The 16,366-nt window shown below is 40.7% G+C and overlaps 1 protein-coding gene across 50 annotated transcripts in view; it reads right to left on the reverse strand.

The window, feature by feature from the left end:
* DTNA (dystrobrevin alpha) overlaps positions 1-16,366 on the reverse strand; it is a 182,452-nt gene that overhangs the window by 42,012 nt on the left and 124,074 nt on the right. For all 50 annotated transcript variants that reach the window (XM_083449905.1, XM_083449933.1, XM_083449935.1 and 47 more), the window contains 5 exons: positions 15,688-15,773; positions 13,387-13,541; positions 11,996-12,101; positions 10,986-11,152; positions 8,137-8,261 (listed from right to left, as the gene is read on the reverse strand). In XM_083449905.1, the coding sequence (XP_083306031.1) occupies positions 8,137-8,261; positions 10,986-11,152; positions 11,996-12,101; positions 13,387-13,541; positions 15,688-15,773 (639 nt within the window). The remainder of the gene's footprint in view (positions 1-8,136; positions 8,262-10,985; positions 11,153-11,995; positions 12,102-13,386; positions 13,542-15,687; positions 15,774-16,366) is intronic.

Below are 16,366 nucleotides of genomic sequence, written 5' to 3' on the forward strand. Positions count from 1 at the left end.
AAAATCTCAGTTTAGATGGCCACATAGTGCCTGCTTTAAACTTAAATTGTGTGAAAGCTTCTGTGTAGGGAGTCCTTCATATGTAACAGCTGTATGAACTTACATTTTCACAATGCCACAACAAACAGTTCCTTTAGTATGTTTGCCATGGTGAAAACCAGGGGATCCACTTGGTGCAGAATTCACACAAACAACTCCACATTCAGAATGTAGATACTTTTTGAATTTTTAAAGTCATCACATATTAACATGAAACATTAGCCCACCAGAGATTACAAATGGAAAGAACCAAACAGAACTCACTTATTCAATAACACATTTATGATGAGGAGGAGTCAGTTTTTCCTTAAGCCTGAAGGTGTTATGTTTAAGTAGCAATGAAGGGGAATTTGAAATATACAAGTATCACGCGGAGTTGACTAAGACACATACAACAGGAGTTTTGCAAAAGATTTATCCTTCATTTGCTGTTTAGAAGGTTCAGATAGGAATTGTACTAAGATTCTTACGTTGATGAGGAACTTTAGGTTATTTCATGGTATAAATATACACAGAAACCTACTTGGACAACAGACAACAGGCCATTTCACACAGGGTTGTTATTTCCTCTGCATTCTCTTACTCATACCTTAGAAATTGCTTAAAAATTATCTGCAGGACAACCAGAAGGGTACTGGAGTGTTAGGCATAAAAAATAGCCCAAAAATAATAAAGATTTTGCCTGAAGTGACTAGTTTCCAAAAAAGGGAACAATACTAAGGTGGGAAGCAATTGCTTTTCTATTTATGTAAATGTATTTATGTTATTTAAAGGAATCCTGTTAGGAGAATTGTACTCAGTCAGATCATTTTCATCTAGCTGAGTATTATCTCCACTGACTGGCAGCCACTCTCCAGGGTTTTAGACTGGGGTCTCTCCCATCCTACTAGGAGATGCTGGGTATTGAATCTGGGACACTCTCCAAATGAGGCAGATGCTCTATGGCCCTTCCTGTTAATCACCCTTCCTATGCCACCTCTTGTTGCCAGAACAAGTGGGGGAAGCTGCTGTGCTCCAATACAGGTTTTGTATTGTTGTATACTTGGGCCCTATGATAGAGGACATCTCAACCCCAAATATTTGCATTTCAGCAATGTAATATCAAATGCAACCTGCATGCAGAAACAGGTTCCTGTATGTGGTACATATGTGCCAAATATGCAAAAGCCAGCTGTGTGAGGAAAGCAGTAAGCTGTCACTGTTGGCTCCTCCTGCCTGTGAATAGTAAATCCCAGCAGGAACTAAGGAATTCTTGTAGTTCTTGAGAGAAATCACCACACTTCTCTCTGTTGGTTGGGGTTGATGGGAGTTGGGGGTCTAGCAACATTTAGAGGGCACCAGGTCGGGGAAGGCTGTCAAAGTGTTTCCCATATAAACTCTCTCTCTCTCTCTCTCTCTCTCTCTCTCTCTCTCTCTCTCTCACTATTCCAGAGAAGGTGCTAAGCCTGCAGCTCACTGCTCAGAGTGATGATGATTCTGTTTTAATAGTGCTTCTGATTGGCTCCAGCAAATCTCACGAGATCTGTTCTTCACCACCTAGAATACATAGGTACAAGCTTGCAAAAACATCTTCAGTGATGTCCTACAATTTATCATCAACTGTTTCCTCATGGTAATGGGCTTGCAGTCCCCAGGCACCTATTCCTCCACCCATACTTGGGTCTTGTATTCTCATAGTAGTAATAAGCAGTTAGGCATAGAAAGAAGGATGCCCAGTCAAAATCCGGATCCCTTTCTCCCTGTTCTCTAGGTCATGGGATCTTCTAGAGACTTCAGGAGAAAGGATGATGGTAGAAAAAGACCCCCCCCCCCGAGAAATAAAATTGCATACTCAATAATTCGTATGAGATTTCCAACCGTATCAAAAATGTACTAAGGGGTAATGCTTTACTTACCAGGTATCTCTTTTGCAGCAAAAAATGAAATAAAAAGAAGCTATTAATTAAGTTGAAAGATTTTATTTTTAGAAAGTGTCAAAGTTAGGGAAATTCTATCTATGCCATAGTTAATACTCATCTTGCAGGCTCAACCCCTCTTTCCTGACAAGTTGCCCCATGATGGGGGTAACAGAATGGGTCATGCATGTAGGGCTACTGAAGTTTATCTCTACAAGATAACAAGTTACTTATTCTGTCAGAATTTCTAGCAAATTCCTATGTCCAGAACAGTGAAACTATTTAGAGGCTATATATATTGAAATGAAATTGAAATACTTTAGTCACTTGTACAAGTTGTATACAGTGAGATTACACAAGCACCCCCCCCAGCTCTCTTAGTCTTAATTCCCCTCATTTACTGACGCACACCCACCAAACCCAAAAGTCAGTTGCCCTGTTGTTATCTTTTCATTCAGCAGCCTAACAGCCCACGGACAGAAGCTGTTCTTTACCCTGTTGATGTGACTAAGCATGCTTCTATATATTCTGCCTGAGGTGTGTGTGTGTGTGTGTGTGTGTGTGTGTGTGTGTGTGTATATATATATATATATATATATATATATATGGCTACCAGTCGTAAAATTCACTTTTTTCAAATTCAGCTGGTACAGATTAGAATTTGAAAAATGTGTACACTCTGTTAACTGGGTTGAAACAGCTGATTATACCTGCTCTTGCCCTTCCCCCATGTTATATGGCAAGCAGCCTTTAATGCTCAGGGGAGTGAACTGCATTTGAAACTCAGGTGAGTTTCCCATATTCAACTGTGTGTCAAAATCAGTTTGTGAAATGGCACACAAGTCTGTTGAAAGAAAAGGAAAGACTCCAGCTCAGTGTTCGCAAGTGCTTGTCTGTGTTTGATCTTGAATCCCAGCTATAGGATATGACACAGTAAATATGAAAATCAAGCTGTTGACATTTAAGATGTTTCTGATGGCTGTCAAGTAAAATATACGTTAAATACTGAACTTTCTCCAATAGCTAATAAGTAATTAACAAAACCTGAGGAACACTTTGTAGAGACTCTGACAGTTGTAGTCAGCCAGTGGTTGCATTTGCTTGTTTGTAGGCAATGGCCATTACAACAGACAGGAACAGTGTTTAAATCCCATATGGGCAACCCATGGCCCACAGGTGGACCTCAGACAAATTCTGTGCAGCCCACACATCCCATTTTCACTATAGGTTGCGGGTACAGTTGCAAAGCACTTGGAGTGCTCCTCACCTATTCCCAGCACCAATCAGCAGGAGGAGATTTGGGATGGGATTGCTGAGATCCCATTGTGTGCCTCTGACCCTCACGACTCTCCAGCTGCTTAGCGAAGAGAACTTAGTGAAGAGGAATTATGTGCTGAGATCTTCTGATCCCTGCATGGAGAGACAGGGGGGAAATGTGTTTGTGTGGGGTGAGGTTTTATATTTCTCTGTGTTTTGGAGGCAGGGGAAGGGGAGGCTAGGCTCCACCCATGTCCTTCACTAGCCCTGTTCAAGTCCTGTATGGGACCATTATTGAGCACCCACCATCACATGAAACCCTTGGGGCAGAATCTAGTCTCAATGGAAACCAGCGAGCAGCTGCAGTATCTCGGTGAACATATCAATATCATCATGCAAAATGTTAAATTCAAGATTGCAGTTTACCAAGGGACTTCTTTTTTAAGATAGAAAGGTAATTCTTCTCTCAGGTCATGCCACGAGTGCATTTCACTGATGCTAAACAGGGAGTTAAAACTACTTGGCTGCTTACAGCATTTACTCAATGGAATTTAACAATGTTTGAACCACGTGTTTACTGCTGTGCCTCCACTTACACTGGTGGAGTCACTCATGGTAGTAAATACAATGTTAAAACCAGCGTATAATGAAAGTGCAAATGCAAGCGTAGCTCTACAAAAGATTTCTGTCCTTACTGTAAGTGGCTGCTGCAGGGGGAAGGAAGACTTTCCTTACATGAAGCATACCATTAAAAGTGGCTGTAAATACCCCTTTTGCTGGGATGCTTGCCTAGAGCTTTTCCTCATGATACGGTTTATCTTCCATTACATTTAAGAATAAAAATCAGTCTAGTAAGAATATATTCCCAAGGACTGCATGCAGCATATCTTTCCCCCTGTGCTAATTTATATCAGCTGTATTGCATACAATGCCCGCTCCACAACTGGTTCATTTTAATTTCTGTATTATTGTATTCAATATTGCTTTCAATCCCCCCCCACCAGAAAAAGTGAAAGTAAAATAGCAAACACTCTCACTGTCAGGAACAGATATTTTCTCTTAGGAAGGAGGTAATGTCCCAGGGCAGGTGTGGGGAAACACTGGCCTTCTAGATGTTGCTGAACCACGATTCCCATCAGCCTCAGCAAGCATAGTCAATTGCCAGAGATGATGGGAGTTGTAGTTCAGCAACATCTGGGTTACCTACACCTGTCCTAGGATCAGAAGAGACCAGATTGCTGGTTGTTTTTGAAATCCTTATAAGAACAGTGCTCAATTCCCTCCCGAATCTGGTATATTTTCTTGTACGTGAATAGATTGACTCCAATCCAGCTGAAGCTAATTGTTGAATCCTCTGCACACTTCCAATAAGTGAACAATTCCCACTGAAAATGATGGAAAAAAATACTTTCTTGCATTGATCTTAATGGGATATGAGCTCAACAAACTTTAGTGAACTGCAGCCATTGCCTTCTGTATAAAAATACAGGTAGAAAAGATGTACACAGAAGTCCTTTCTATAGAGTAGCTGATCCTGGATAATGCAAAGAAGAGGATCATGTTTTGCTTCTCTCTCCTCCTCAGATTTTTGCAAGTGGAGATATAGTATAATAAGAGTAGTTGTTCAGGGCCTTGCCAAGTCGGAGAGTTAGGTGACCTGCTTCAGGAGGCACTGAGAGAGGCAGGGGGTAGAGGAAGGCATAGCTGCAGGAAGGCATTTTAGTGTTGGCCCCAGCTGGAGAAGTGGGGGTATGGGAAGGAATGAAGGCTCTGCTTCGAACAGAAAGATCTTTCAAGCGGAAAAATACACATATTTGCAGCATATTTATTTGAAGTCCCCATACAGTTATTCTTTTCTTCTTAAACCATGAAGGTACTGGCTAATTTGAGATTTTCACTGAAGGCTGTAAGGGCAAGTCTGAAGACCTAACTATACTAACCTGAACTAAATAGCAAAACTCTCATCAATATGATATGGCTCTCAGCTATAAACCATAGCATTACATCAACTATTCACAAAAATGTTTCCTTTTGAGCATAACTGCTTGATTCATTTGGCTTCCATCAATTTTTCAGTAGCTTGCTTCCATTTAACCTGGGTGGGGGAACCTGTGGTCCTCCAAACACTGTGGGCTCACATCACTTCTGATCATTGGCTATGGTCGCTGTGGCTGATGGGAAATAGACTCCATAAACATCTTGAGGGCCGCAGGTTCTCCATCCCTGACTTAAGTAGTCAACCTTTTATTTTTGACATCTAAGGAATGGAATAAGTAGAGGGTCTAGCATTTCAAACTAATATTCTTAGCAGGTGCAAATTTAATTTAAAAGGAATTATCAAGTAAGATGCTGTTTTGAAAAGCACTATCGATGATTCTATGATTTGGGAAGGTTAAACAAATAGTGTGCTTCCATTACAGCTTCATCATAATGAGAACAATACACTGTTCAGTCTTCCAATGACAGCTCATTGCTTTAGACTGATCGTAGTTAATAATCATATCCCAGTATTTAATATCTGCGTGAGAGTCTTCATGTCAAAGCAGGCTAAGTGACTTCCAACAGTGCTGCCAACCACAGACAGTCATTATGTAATATAATGTTCCTTGTATTTTCTACAAAACACATGCAACAGTGAATACAAAATGAACAGCCACATGAAGGAAGTTTTGACTTGAGGTAAATGGAACACAGAACATAAAAATAAACCTCTGTGATGGAGATCTGAACCACTTTAAGAACCACAGGAGTAGTAGCAGTTACCGTAAAAAAACCCAAACCCCATTAAGCAAATCACAATTATTATCTGAATATGCTGGGAATTATCCTTGTCAGAATGATTCTATCTAAACAGCTGACTATCTGAATGTTTATATATCCCTGTGCCCATTCAGCTATATGAATGTATAATTTAAAAGTGCTTGTGGGAACATAATTATCTACAAGTCACTCAGATGCTCTAGGGACTCAGAGAAGAAATCACTGGAATATCAGAAGCCCACTTCTTATTGATCTGATTTTGAACTGAGCAGTAAAGGAAGTCCAGAGCTTACAATACATGCTGCTTCTTTTAAGCCAACTAAGCTTTTGAGCAGGCTTTTGAGGCTACAAAGTTATCCTCTCACAACTCTATAGTGGCAGAAGCTCCTCTGTGCATGCCTTAAGGCAGGAGTAGTCAATGTGGTTGTCCTTCAGAAGTTGTTGAACTACAACTTCCATCAGCCCCAGCAAGCATGACAAATGGTCAAGGATGCTGGAAGTTGTTGTTCAATAACATTTGGAGGTTACCACATTGGCTACCCCTGCTTTAAAGCCATTTCCAAACACCAGTTTTTGTAAAGACTGTTTCCAAAGAGAGGTGAAAAATATATATCATAGGAGTTTAGAGTAACCGGTGCTGGGAAAATACACCAGTTGTTATGTACACAGAGATAGGAACGGAGATTCTGCATGTACAGTACATCTGAAGCAGAAGTGATTAGAATGTATATGGCTGCTGTTGGATCTCTAGCTTGCCAGATTCTAACATGCTGAATTAGCATGCCAGTCACCTCTCACAGAACCACAATCCCAGAAATCAGATCTCCTGTCCTGCATATGGAGTTGTTCATGTAAATACTTTTATCAAGGTTGTATTTATTCTGCATTCCTGGATATCACCAGTATCTTCCTCAACTCCAGATACTTATTTCTCCCACCCCTGTGGGCCAACTTTGACAGGTAGGCAGGACTGTCTGCCTGTCAAATCATCAGGTCTCCTAATGATAGCAGGTGACTGACACCTGTCCAAGTTCAGAGGTGGTTGCTGTAACTGCCGATCAACAGTTATAGGAAGGACCTTTGAAGTCTCTCAGAAAGCATTTTTAATTCAAAGCACTTCCTCTAGTGCTTTACATCCCATGGGGAACTCCTTAGGACAGCTCCAACTATCAGCTGACTGTCAGCTATGCAGGGCTCTCTTGAAGCAGTAACAATCAGCTGCTAGCCAGAGCTTCAAAGTACCTTGTAAATGGCTTTGCAGACACCATCAATCATCTGATCAGCAGTGCCTGAAAACTTTTTTTTTTGGCCCAGCCACTCTGTCATATATGATATCAGATGCAGGGCCAGTGGGCAGGGCTTAGCCAAAATGGCCTAGTGGGTCTCATTAGGCCTAAGGACTAGTTCTCACCCTTGACTTACAGGGTCTCTGAAAATACTGCTGAGAGATGAACTTCCTACTTCTTCAAATGGCAATTTCTTTAGTTTGTAGAAATGTAGCTTTCCTACATTTTTGACCGCACTTCCCTACTTCTTACAAGGAGCACATTGCAGCTGCCACATAATACATATCTAAGTTATGGAAAAATCAAGGAATGGCTATGTGAAACAGTTAAAGGAAACAATTCAAAGCACCTTTGTTCCACTTTGTCTCACACAGGTTATCAGATTTCATAATTCATAACTGTAATTCCTGCAGGAAAGCATTGCCTTCGTGTGAACTGAGGCATGTATTTTAGAAAATCTCAATTTTGAGAGAGCTGGTAAGATAAATAATTTGAAATCTGCTTCCATATTGGAGCATGTCAATTTCTAGTTTCCTTTCTTTACCTTTTAGATATTTAACTGTTTCACTGGTCAAGACAGAGCAGAATCATTCAGCTCTAGCCTCCTGGTATACTGAAGACTCACTAAACTGAAATTTAAGAAAACACACACCAATATTTCAGAATGCTATACTATGATGCTAAGCAAAAATGGGGGGGGGGGAGATCCAGTGTTTCCCGTTACTTTTCAGTATCATGAAGCTACGTTATGCTTAAATCTATAATACAATTGGATAGTTTAATAAGCAGCATTTCTAGAGAACAGATGAAGAGGCCTCCCTCCATTTGCCTTCAAACCAGGATGAACAGTAGGTCACCTAGAACAAAGGATATTATCTACAGAGCACACAAATACTTACACAATATGAGCCAAGTTTAGAGGTTTTTCAGGCTGGTCAGGGAACATTGGGTGCAAAGGTTCACGGCTGGAAGCACAGCTTAAAGACTTGCTAAGTGCATTAGTTAGCTTCTTAGCAGGTGATTTCTGGGAGGAACAAGGAAGGTAAAGGTAATTTGGACAGGTAAGGTTTAAATTGTATTTGCAACCACAGAACTATGGGGAAACAAAGCAATGCTCTACTAGTTAAAGGCATATCTCTCCCGCCACCCCAACCCCAAGACCCACTTATTCAGTGGCTCCGTATTATGTCCTGAGTTGAATCCTCATGAGGCCGGAGGAACATCGCCCGGCTATTGTTTTATTGTTTTAATATGCTGTAAACTGCTTTGAGAGTTTTTATTAAAAGTATAAAGAGGTATAGAAATTAAATAAATAAAATCCTTTAAAGAGAGAGAAGCTGCAGAATCTCCCAGTTCATCTTTCTCCTTTCTCCCACAGTGAGAGAGGAGCCAAGGCCTGCATCTGATCTCTCCACTGGCACAATCCCGGGTGAAAAGTACATTTGAAAAGCTGCTGATGACATAGTCAGAAGTGGAAGAGAGCAAACATTTCTATGACTGAAAAGACCACGTTTGCCCTAAGGAGATTAGGGACAACAAACAGATATGTATAGAGTACGTACACTTCCTTTAGTAGCCTATCAAGGGTATAAATGAGTTTTTCCCCCCAGTAAAGGAACCAGGTATCTGAGTGTATGATCCCCAGGCAGAATTTTCTACCCATGAACAAAGGCAGGATCAGATACAGTTTGTTTTCTAATTGTGCAGACCTTTGCATAAACTGGGTTTCTAAGGTACACATCATCAGTACAAAGGGCTGTGTGATAAACATCAGCACAACACTCAATCAAACCAGACTCACACACACAAAAAATCTAGATTAAAAAAATAAAATAATTACTGTGAATCATACTTCATTCAGGCCTTCTTTACTCAGTCCTTAATACTTTAAACACTTAAAACATGGTGATCCATGCCAAAGAAGTGTGAGTTCAGAGGCCATTACTAGAATAATATTTTCCATATTCCTGATTCACTACCTAACTCTGCACTACCTATCTTCATTTATGTAGGGCTGCCATATGTCTGGATTTTACTGGACATTACCAGGATTTCAAAGGTGGAATTGATCTCTGGGATTTCCAAAAGGCAGCACTTTGTCCTAAAAAAAAAAGCTCTCAACAACTTTTGGGGTGTCCTGGTTTTTACTTTTTGAAATATGGCAACCCTAATTTCTTAATCATTGACAATTATATATCATTCTAATTTCAGAAGCACCAGCTTTAATATATAATGCTGTTTGTACTGCAATTGCTTAGTTTGCTTTCATTATCCTTATTGCACTTCCCTCCTTTCCAGCTTTCGCAGGTAAGATATTCTCTGTATTCAGAGCTTTTTTTCTGGGGGGACACAGGGGTACACATACCCCTAAACATTTTGTGAATCTAAAAGCATGTAAATTATTTTATATATATATAGAATCTGTTGCATAGACTATCATGTGCATAGTCTCACATATGATATGAGCTTAAGTCCCAGAAATTTATATTAACTGAGTTGTGGCTTAAGGGGGCCATACACTGGGACTCTTATAGAAATAAGCTTATTAAATATTATTAATAATAGAAGGCACATGCTACCTTTAATTTCAAAAAGAAGCTAAAATGTGGTTTGCAAACAAAACAAAACACACAAAATAAAAACAGTTCAATAAACAAAGTTAAAATATAAGTTGCAGTAACCACCAATACCTGGCACTGGTATCGTGAACTGCCTCGTGATCTTCAGATGAAGGGTGGTATAAATTTTTTAACAACAACAACAACAACAATAAGTCAGGGAAATGCCCGGGTAAACAGGTATACTTCCAGTTGTTGACATAAACATTCCATGGTTGCAGCCTGCCTGACCTTCAAGTGGAGATCATTTCACTGCTCAGGAGCCACCATGGAGAAAACCCTCCTCTGCCCCACAGTAAGATGTATACCTGTGGACCATGGCATGCTAACAGGGTAACCAGTGCAGATTATGGAGACCTGGATGGTCTACACAGAAGGAGGCATTGTTTTAGAGAACTGGTTCCAAGCTGTTCACAGCCTTGTAAACTAGAACTAGAATGTTACACTTGACTCCGTAGCTAACTGGCAGCTACCAAAATGAGAGAAGATCACACATATGTTTCATCTGAGTGCAATATAGAGTTCATGTTGTTAGAGATAATCTGAAAAAGGTTAAGAAACTATGATGGCTGAATGTTAATGAATATATAGCATGCCTACACTTCTACTGACTTTATATAAACATATTTCATAAAGTAGCTGAATAGTAAATCAACATCTTCCTTTGTTCTTCTTAGATCTAGATTTTTAAGATTCCATTTAGATGCCATAGTTTCTTTTAGATATAGATCTCTTATCATATAAAGCAGATAATATGAGAGAAAAGCCAACATATTTGACTATGTCCTACAAAAATGAACAACTTACTGTGGAAATAGTTTTATATTCCAAGACCTTCCTGCAGCTCTCCTGACATCCAGAACAGTATTAACATGTTGGACTGCTCAAATCCACACTGAGGATAGCCATACTGTTCAGTTCTTCCCATTTTTCATCTCAGAACTGACTGGGAACAAGGACCACAACTGGGGCTTCTCCATTATAGAGATGCTTAGCTAAACTGGCAAAGTTAGTTTCCTATATGTGGTTTTAAGGGAAAACGATTCGGTCAGTTCCAACTCCCATCCTTGAGATTTTCTCTGACTGGTGGAGTTCAAACAGTCTGCAGCAATTCATGAACCTTCCCTTACCCATGACGTGTATTCTTTCATTTGGTGCTGGTTGCTATGGGAACCACTGGCATGTCCCCTCCAGAAGCAATCTTGACAGAGCTGGTAATTGTGACACTGCTGGCATCGATAGCGAAATCCCATCATGCTCTCGCTATGGCAGTAGGAACACTCGACAGGGTGGAAGACTACAAGGGGAGATGGATTTAAAAACAAAACAAAAGACAATCAGCGCAGCGTTAAAACTGAGGCCACTAACAGGTCTTAGCAACCTGCTTTTGTGTCTGAAGTCATTTTCCACAGCAAATGTTATTCTTAAGGTTCCTGAAATTTAAAAGCTTCACAGTTTTCTCTGAAGACAAACAAGCATCTGCTACTGTCTAAGAGAAAACCTCTTATAGCAGCAGAAAACCAAAACAGGGAAATGTGGAAGTGTGGAAGAAAGAATGAGGGGTTGGATTCAACTAACCCAGTGCACTAGCTGAAGCCAGCATAAGGACTCCCAGTAGCTCAGTGGGGTTTCCCCCCTCTCCTCCCCACACTGCTCCCCCAAATCTGCTTTGGGGAGTCAGGAAAACCTCCATAATAACACATGGAGGGAGTCTTAAGGGAGACTGTTCTGTCTGGTAAGCAAGCAGAAATACTGGTGCTGACGGAACAATTGTATTAATGCGGTGTTGAATTCCATCCTAGGACTAGTGTGGATGCGAAGAATCTACTGTGGTCAACTTGCAAAGGCAGAAGGAGAGATACTAAAGGTAAGCAAGCATATCAGTTTATGCTGTGTATGATTTTGCAAGAGGGGCAACACTAACTAGGTATATAACTTGCAGCCTGAAACTATGCTGAGTTCAGTATGTCTGAGCACATTGAAATCAATGGACAATGCTGACCTTACCATTAGGAATTGAAATTGGCACCACATTCTTAGCCATTTTTCCTTTTCAAGAACAATAGCTTTTCCTGGGGAAAACACAATCATTGTGAACCACATTGATATTCCACATGCCACTCATCCTTTGACTACATACCATTCTCAACATTTGCCAATCGATGCAGAAGTGGTAACCAGACCAGGCATTGCGGTGGAGGATCAGACATGAGAGTGTCCAAAAAAGCATTCAGTGTGACTTTTTTCTGTTTACGTGAACAAAGCAGAAACAATTTAGCATTGCAAGCTGAAAGGGGAATTTTACTTTCCTCATGGGTCACATGCACATGGGTGAAATAATTAAGCAGATACATTTCAGTATCTTAAACAGGGGAAGGAAACTCTTTTCAGCCCGAGACGCATTCCTTTCCGGGCAACCATCTGAGGCAACCTTTAAGTGAGAGGCAGGATCTAGAGCAAAAGTGAGCAAAGCAACAGATGTAATTTCATCTCTGTACAGTAGGCTAGCTTCTTCACATACTTCCAGGGCCCTCTCTGTTGTCCACCCAGGCATTATCAGAGGTCAAGGACACAATGAAGGAGTAAAGCAGAGCCAGTGAAGGGCATGGCCCAGGAAGAGTTCTAAGGGGCACCAAGTCATGGGTGTAGCCAGGATTTTTATGGGGGGGGGCAGGACCAATGTGATTGGTCAGTTAGTTAAGTATTTCTATTGTTTTACTTGATGGGGGTCAGCTGTCCCCCTTGCCTTCCCCTGGCTACGCCCATGCATCAAGTCCAAGGGGGATCTACTCTGTTGTAATTCAAAGGCAAGAAGCTATGTATGGTAGTTGCTCCAGGCTGTGAGCATCTCAGTCAGCCATTTGGGGGCCTTTTGAAAAGGAGTAGGGGAGATCAGGGGCCATCTTGTAAGTACTTGTACTTGTATTTTTTTTAATGGCAAGACTTTAAAGGATTTTCCATTTAAATTTGCACATAAACAGGATGGGCTGGACGTAGTCCTGTGGCCATGTAGAACTGGGAAGGACCAAACCTCAGTGCATACCTAGTCCCAATATTGCTCATCTCTATAATACTGGAGGCAATAGTTTATTGCTCTATAAATCTAATATCATTGTTATCATAACCAGTGCTATTTTTCTAGAAAAAGATGTGCACCATGAACTTCCCCCAGTGGTGCCCACCTGAGAGCTGAGCCCTAATCATAACCCGTACTTATGTAGGAGCATTTCGGAAAATACAGGGGCTCCTCCTGCTGCTGCTGCTGCTGCTGCTGCTGCTCTGAACCAATTCACAGCTACCCCAGAGCATCTTGTTAGCATTTTTTCCAAATCATATTAGGAGATCGTTCACACATCTTCCAAGTCATATCTAATTTGGTTCTTAAATAAAATACAGTTCTCTTCATGTTTACAATTGCCAAAGTGTCCAGTACACAATCTACAGTATAAACAAATAAAAAGCACACAACATTTTGCCACTGCATGTCATTATGGGAAGGGCGAAAAGGAGGCAGTGAATGTTTTTATCTACCTGTTGAGAAAAACAGGATTTTGCCGACTGCTCTGTGTATCCAAACGAAGGACCTTCAAAGACCGCCGTCGGTAGTTTAAGGACTTCTCGCAGAAACATGTCATATTTACCATAAACCATTACACCGCTGGTGTCTGAAATCATTGAGAAAATATCTGATGGAATAAAGGGGGGAAATATGAAATGGTTTATTCGGTTTAAGCCACTAGATACAAATCTGTGTTTCTGCTCAAATGAAAATAATAATTACAGTTATTCTATTTTTATTTTGCAAAAGAAGGGATATGCCTTTGTTAGGACTCACTAAAGGGAGTAAGCAAGCACTTTTCTAATGCTCAAGATTCTTTTCTAGTTTTAGGGGGAAAAAAGATGATTTAGCATGATAAAAGAGATCCAAAGTACAAAATGCAAACTTCTTGCCGCTGGAGCAACTTTCTGCTTCAAATAATGATAATGGTGACAATTTATTAAATTTATATACCACCCTTTATCTGAAGATCACTGGGTAGCTAACAGTATAAAAATACAAAATACATAACACAACAATAACCTTCCCCTCAACACATTTAAAAGGCCATGGATTGTTTGATCAGTCAAAGGCCTGTGTGAAGAGGAATGTTCTCACCTGGCACCTAAAGTTATGTAAGGTGCCAGGTGAGCCTCCCTAGGGAGAGCATTCCACAAATAGGGAGCTCATGTTGCCACCCTCTGAACCTCTTGTGGAGAAGGAACATGAAGAAGAGCCTCAAATTACTATCACAGGGTCTGGATTGGTTCAAATGGGGAGAGGTGGTCCATGATCTGGGAACTGAGTATTTAGATATGGGTGGTTAACCTGTGGCCTACCAGAAATTGTTGGACTCCAGTTCCCATCATCCCTAACCTTTGGTCATGCCAGCTGGGACTGATGGGAGTTGAAGTCCTACAACACCTGGAGGGCCACAGGTAGTCATCTTTGATTTGGATTATTGGAGAACTGGGTATTTGTGTGCGCGCTTTAAAATATTCAATGCATTATAAAGGGTGATTTCACTTCAGACAATAAAGTTGTGCCTGTGCCTCTTGTGTGTTATGTGTTTGGATCTATGAATGGATTAATTTAATCCATATTGGTTTTAACTAGCGCTGCAACCTGAGTAAAGAAGCTTTAATTGATCAATCTTTCTAATGCATATGCATGTTTCCCAAAGATTTTGCTAACTGCTTTTCTGCTCTTGCTTTCTGAGTCAAAGAGCAATTCTTTAAAATTGTTAAATGCTTTACAGATGTTGACTATGTAAAACTAAAACAGAAAACTGCTTGTAGCAGAACACTTAGTTCTTTTCAGACTTGGGCCTGGCTGCCAATTCAGTGGTGTCCTGTTGTTTTAGTATACAGTGGTACCTCGGGTTACATACGCTTCAGGTTGCATATGCTTCAGGTTACAGACTCCGCTAACCCAGAAATATTACCTCAGGTTAAGAACTTTGCTTCAGGATGAGAACAGAAATTGTGCTCCAGTGGCATGGCGGCAGTGGGAGGCTAAAGTGGTGCTTTAGGTTAAGAACAGTTTCAGGTTAAGAACAGACCTCCGGAACGAATTAAGTACTTAACCCGAGGTACCACTGTAATAGAATCAAAGAACCATAGAGCTAGAAGGGACCCCAAGAAGAAGAAGAGTTTGTATTTGATATCCCACTTTATAACTATCCTAAGGAGTCTCAAAGCAGCTAACATTCTCCTTTCCCTTCCTCCCCCACAACAAACACTCTGTGAGGTGAGTGGGGCTGAGAGACTTCAAAGAAGTGTGACTGGCCTAAGGTCACCCAGGAGCTGCATGTGGAGGAGCGGAGACGCAAACCCAGTTCACCAGATTACGAGTCTACTGCTCTTAACCACTACACCACACTGGCTCTCATCCCAAGGGTCATTTAGTCCAATCCCCTACAATGCAGGAATCTCAGCACACAGTCTCCCATCTAATTTGAAACCGTATTGGACCCTGCTTAGCTTTGCAAATGTGCTAGCAGTTTTATTGCTGGGGGACTTTGTACTCTGCATTGTTTAGTAGAGTAGTTCTTTGGGTCTTCAGTGGTGGTGGGGTGCAAAATATATTTCATTATGAAAACCATGAAAATGTTTCTTTATGCTGGACACTCAACACATTTGACCATGCATAAGAGGAATCTTTCAGTACCAGAATTCTGGAAAGAAACCATGAATTGATTCATATCACTATTATCTAAACCAAATTCCGGTTCTATTCCATATTGAAAGGAAAGGAACAACATAAAATATAAACAATAGAGGACAAAGACTTACATCTCAATTTGTCCATGATCTTTCCTCCACAAAGTGTTGCCAAGGCCATTTTGATAGCAAAGACAGACATTTTTCCATGTCCTTCTCTATACAGTAACAAGAAAACAAATATGATGACATCAATATGGCAATATTTTTTCACTGCTGTTGAATTATGCCATACAAATATTCTTATGCTTGGAAATTAAAATTTTGCAAACAAGCATAAAACTTTTTAAAAGAATACAAGAGAAAACAAGCTATTTATTGTAGTTCCGATTTGAACAGTGGTTATCTGAGTGTTGTAGGGTAAAAACAGTTTAAAAAGATAAAGCTGGAGAAATATATCAAATATAACGATTCTAGCACAACACTAAATTCCATCGAAACCAGAACATGAAACATTGCCCAATCTAGTCTGGTCAGGCTCTGGCAGGGAAGGCGGCTCTGGCCAGCATTTCTGTTTCCCCACCCCCTTCTTTTCCTGAGCAGTTGTGTGTGTTCCCTGAAGATTTCCCCTCATATTAATCTCAAAGGAGAGAATTTAAGTATCCCTAATGTACTTCCCCCCCATTCTGGGTGTAAGTCAGGAGCCTGGATGGGTTCTTGATCTGGGTGATCCATCCTTAATCTGTCTGCAGAATGGCTGCTCTTTTGCCATTACCACCACTGCAGCACCACCAGTACAGAGCAGAGATTT

This window comes from Podarcis tiliguerta (genome assembly GCF_965153285.1).
Source record: "Podarcis tiliguerta genome assembly, chromosome: 7".
Lineage (NCBI taxonomy): Eukaryota > Metazoa > Chordata > Lepidosauria > Squamata > Lacertidae > Podarcis > Podarcis tiliguerta.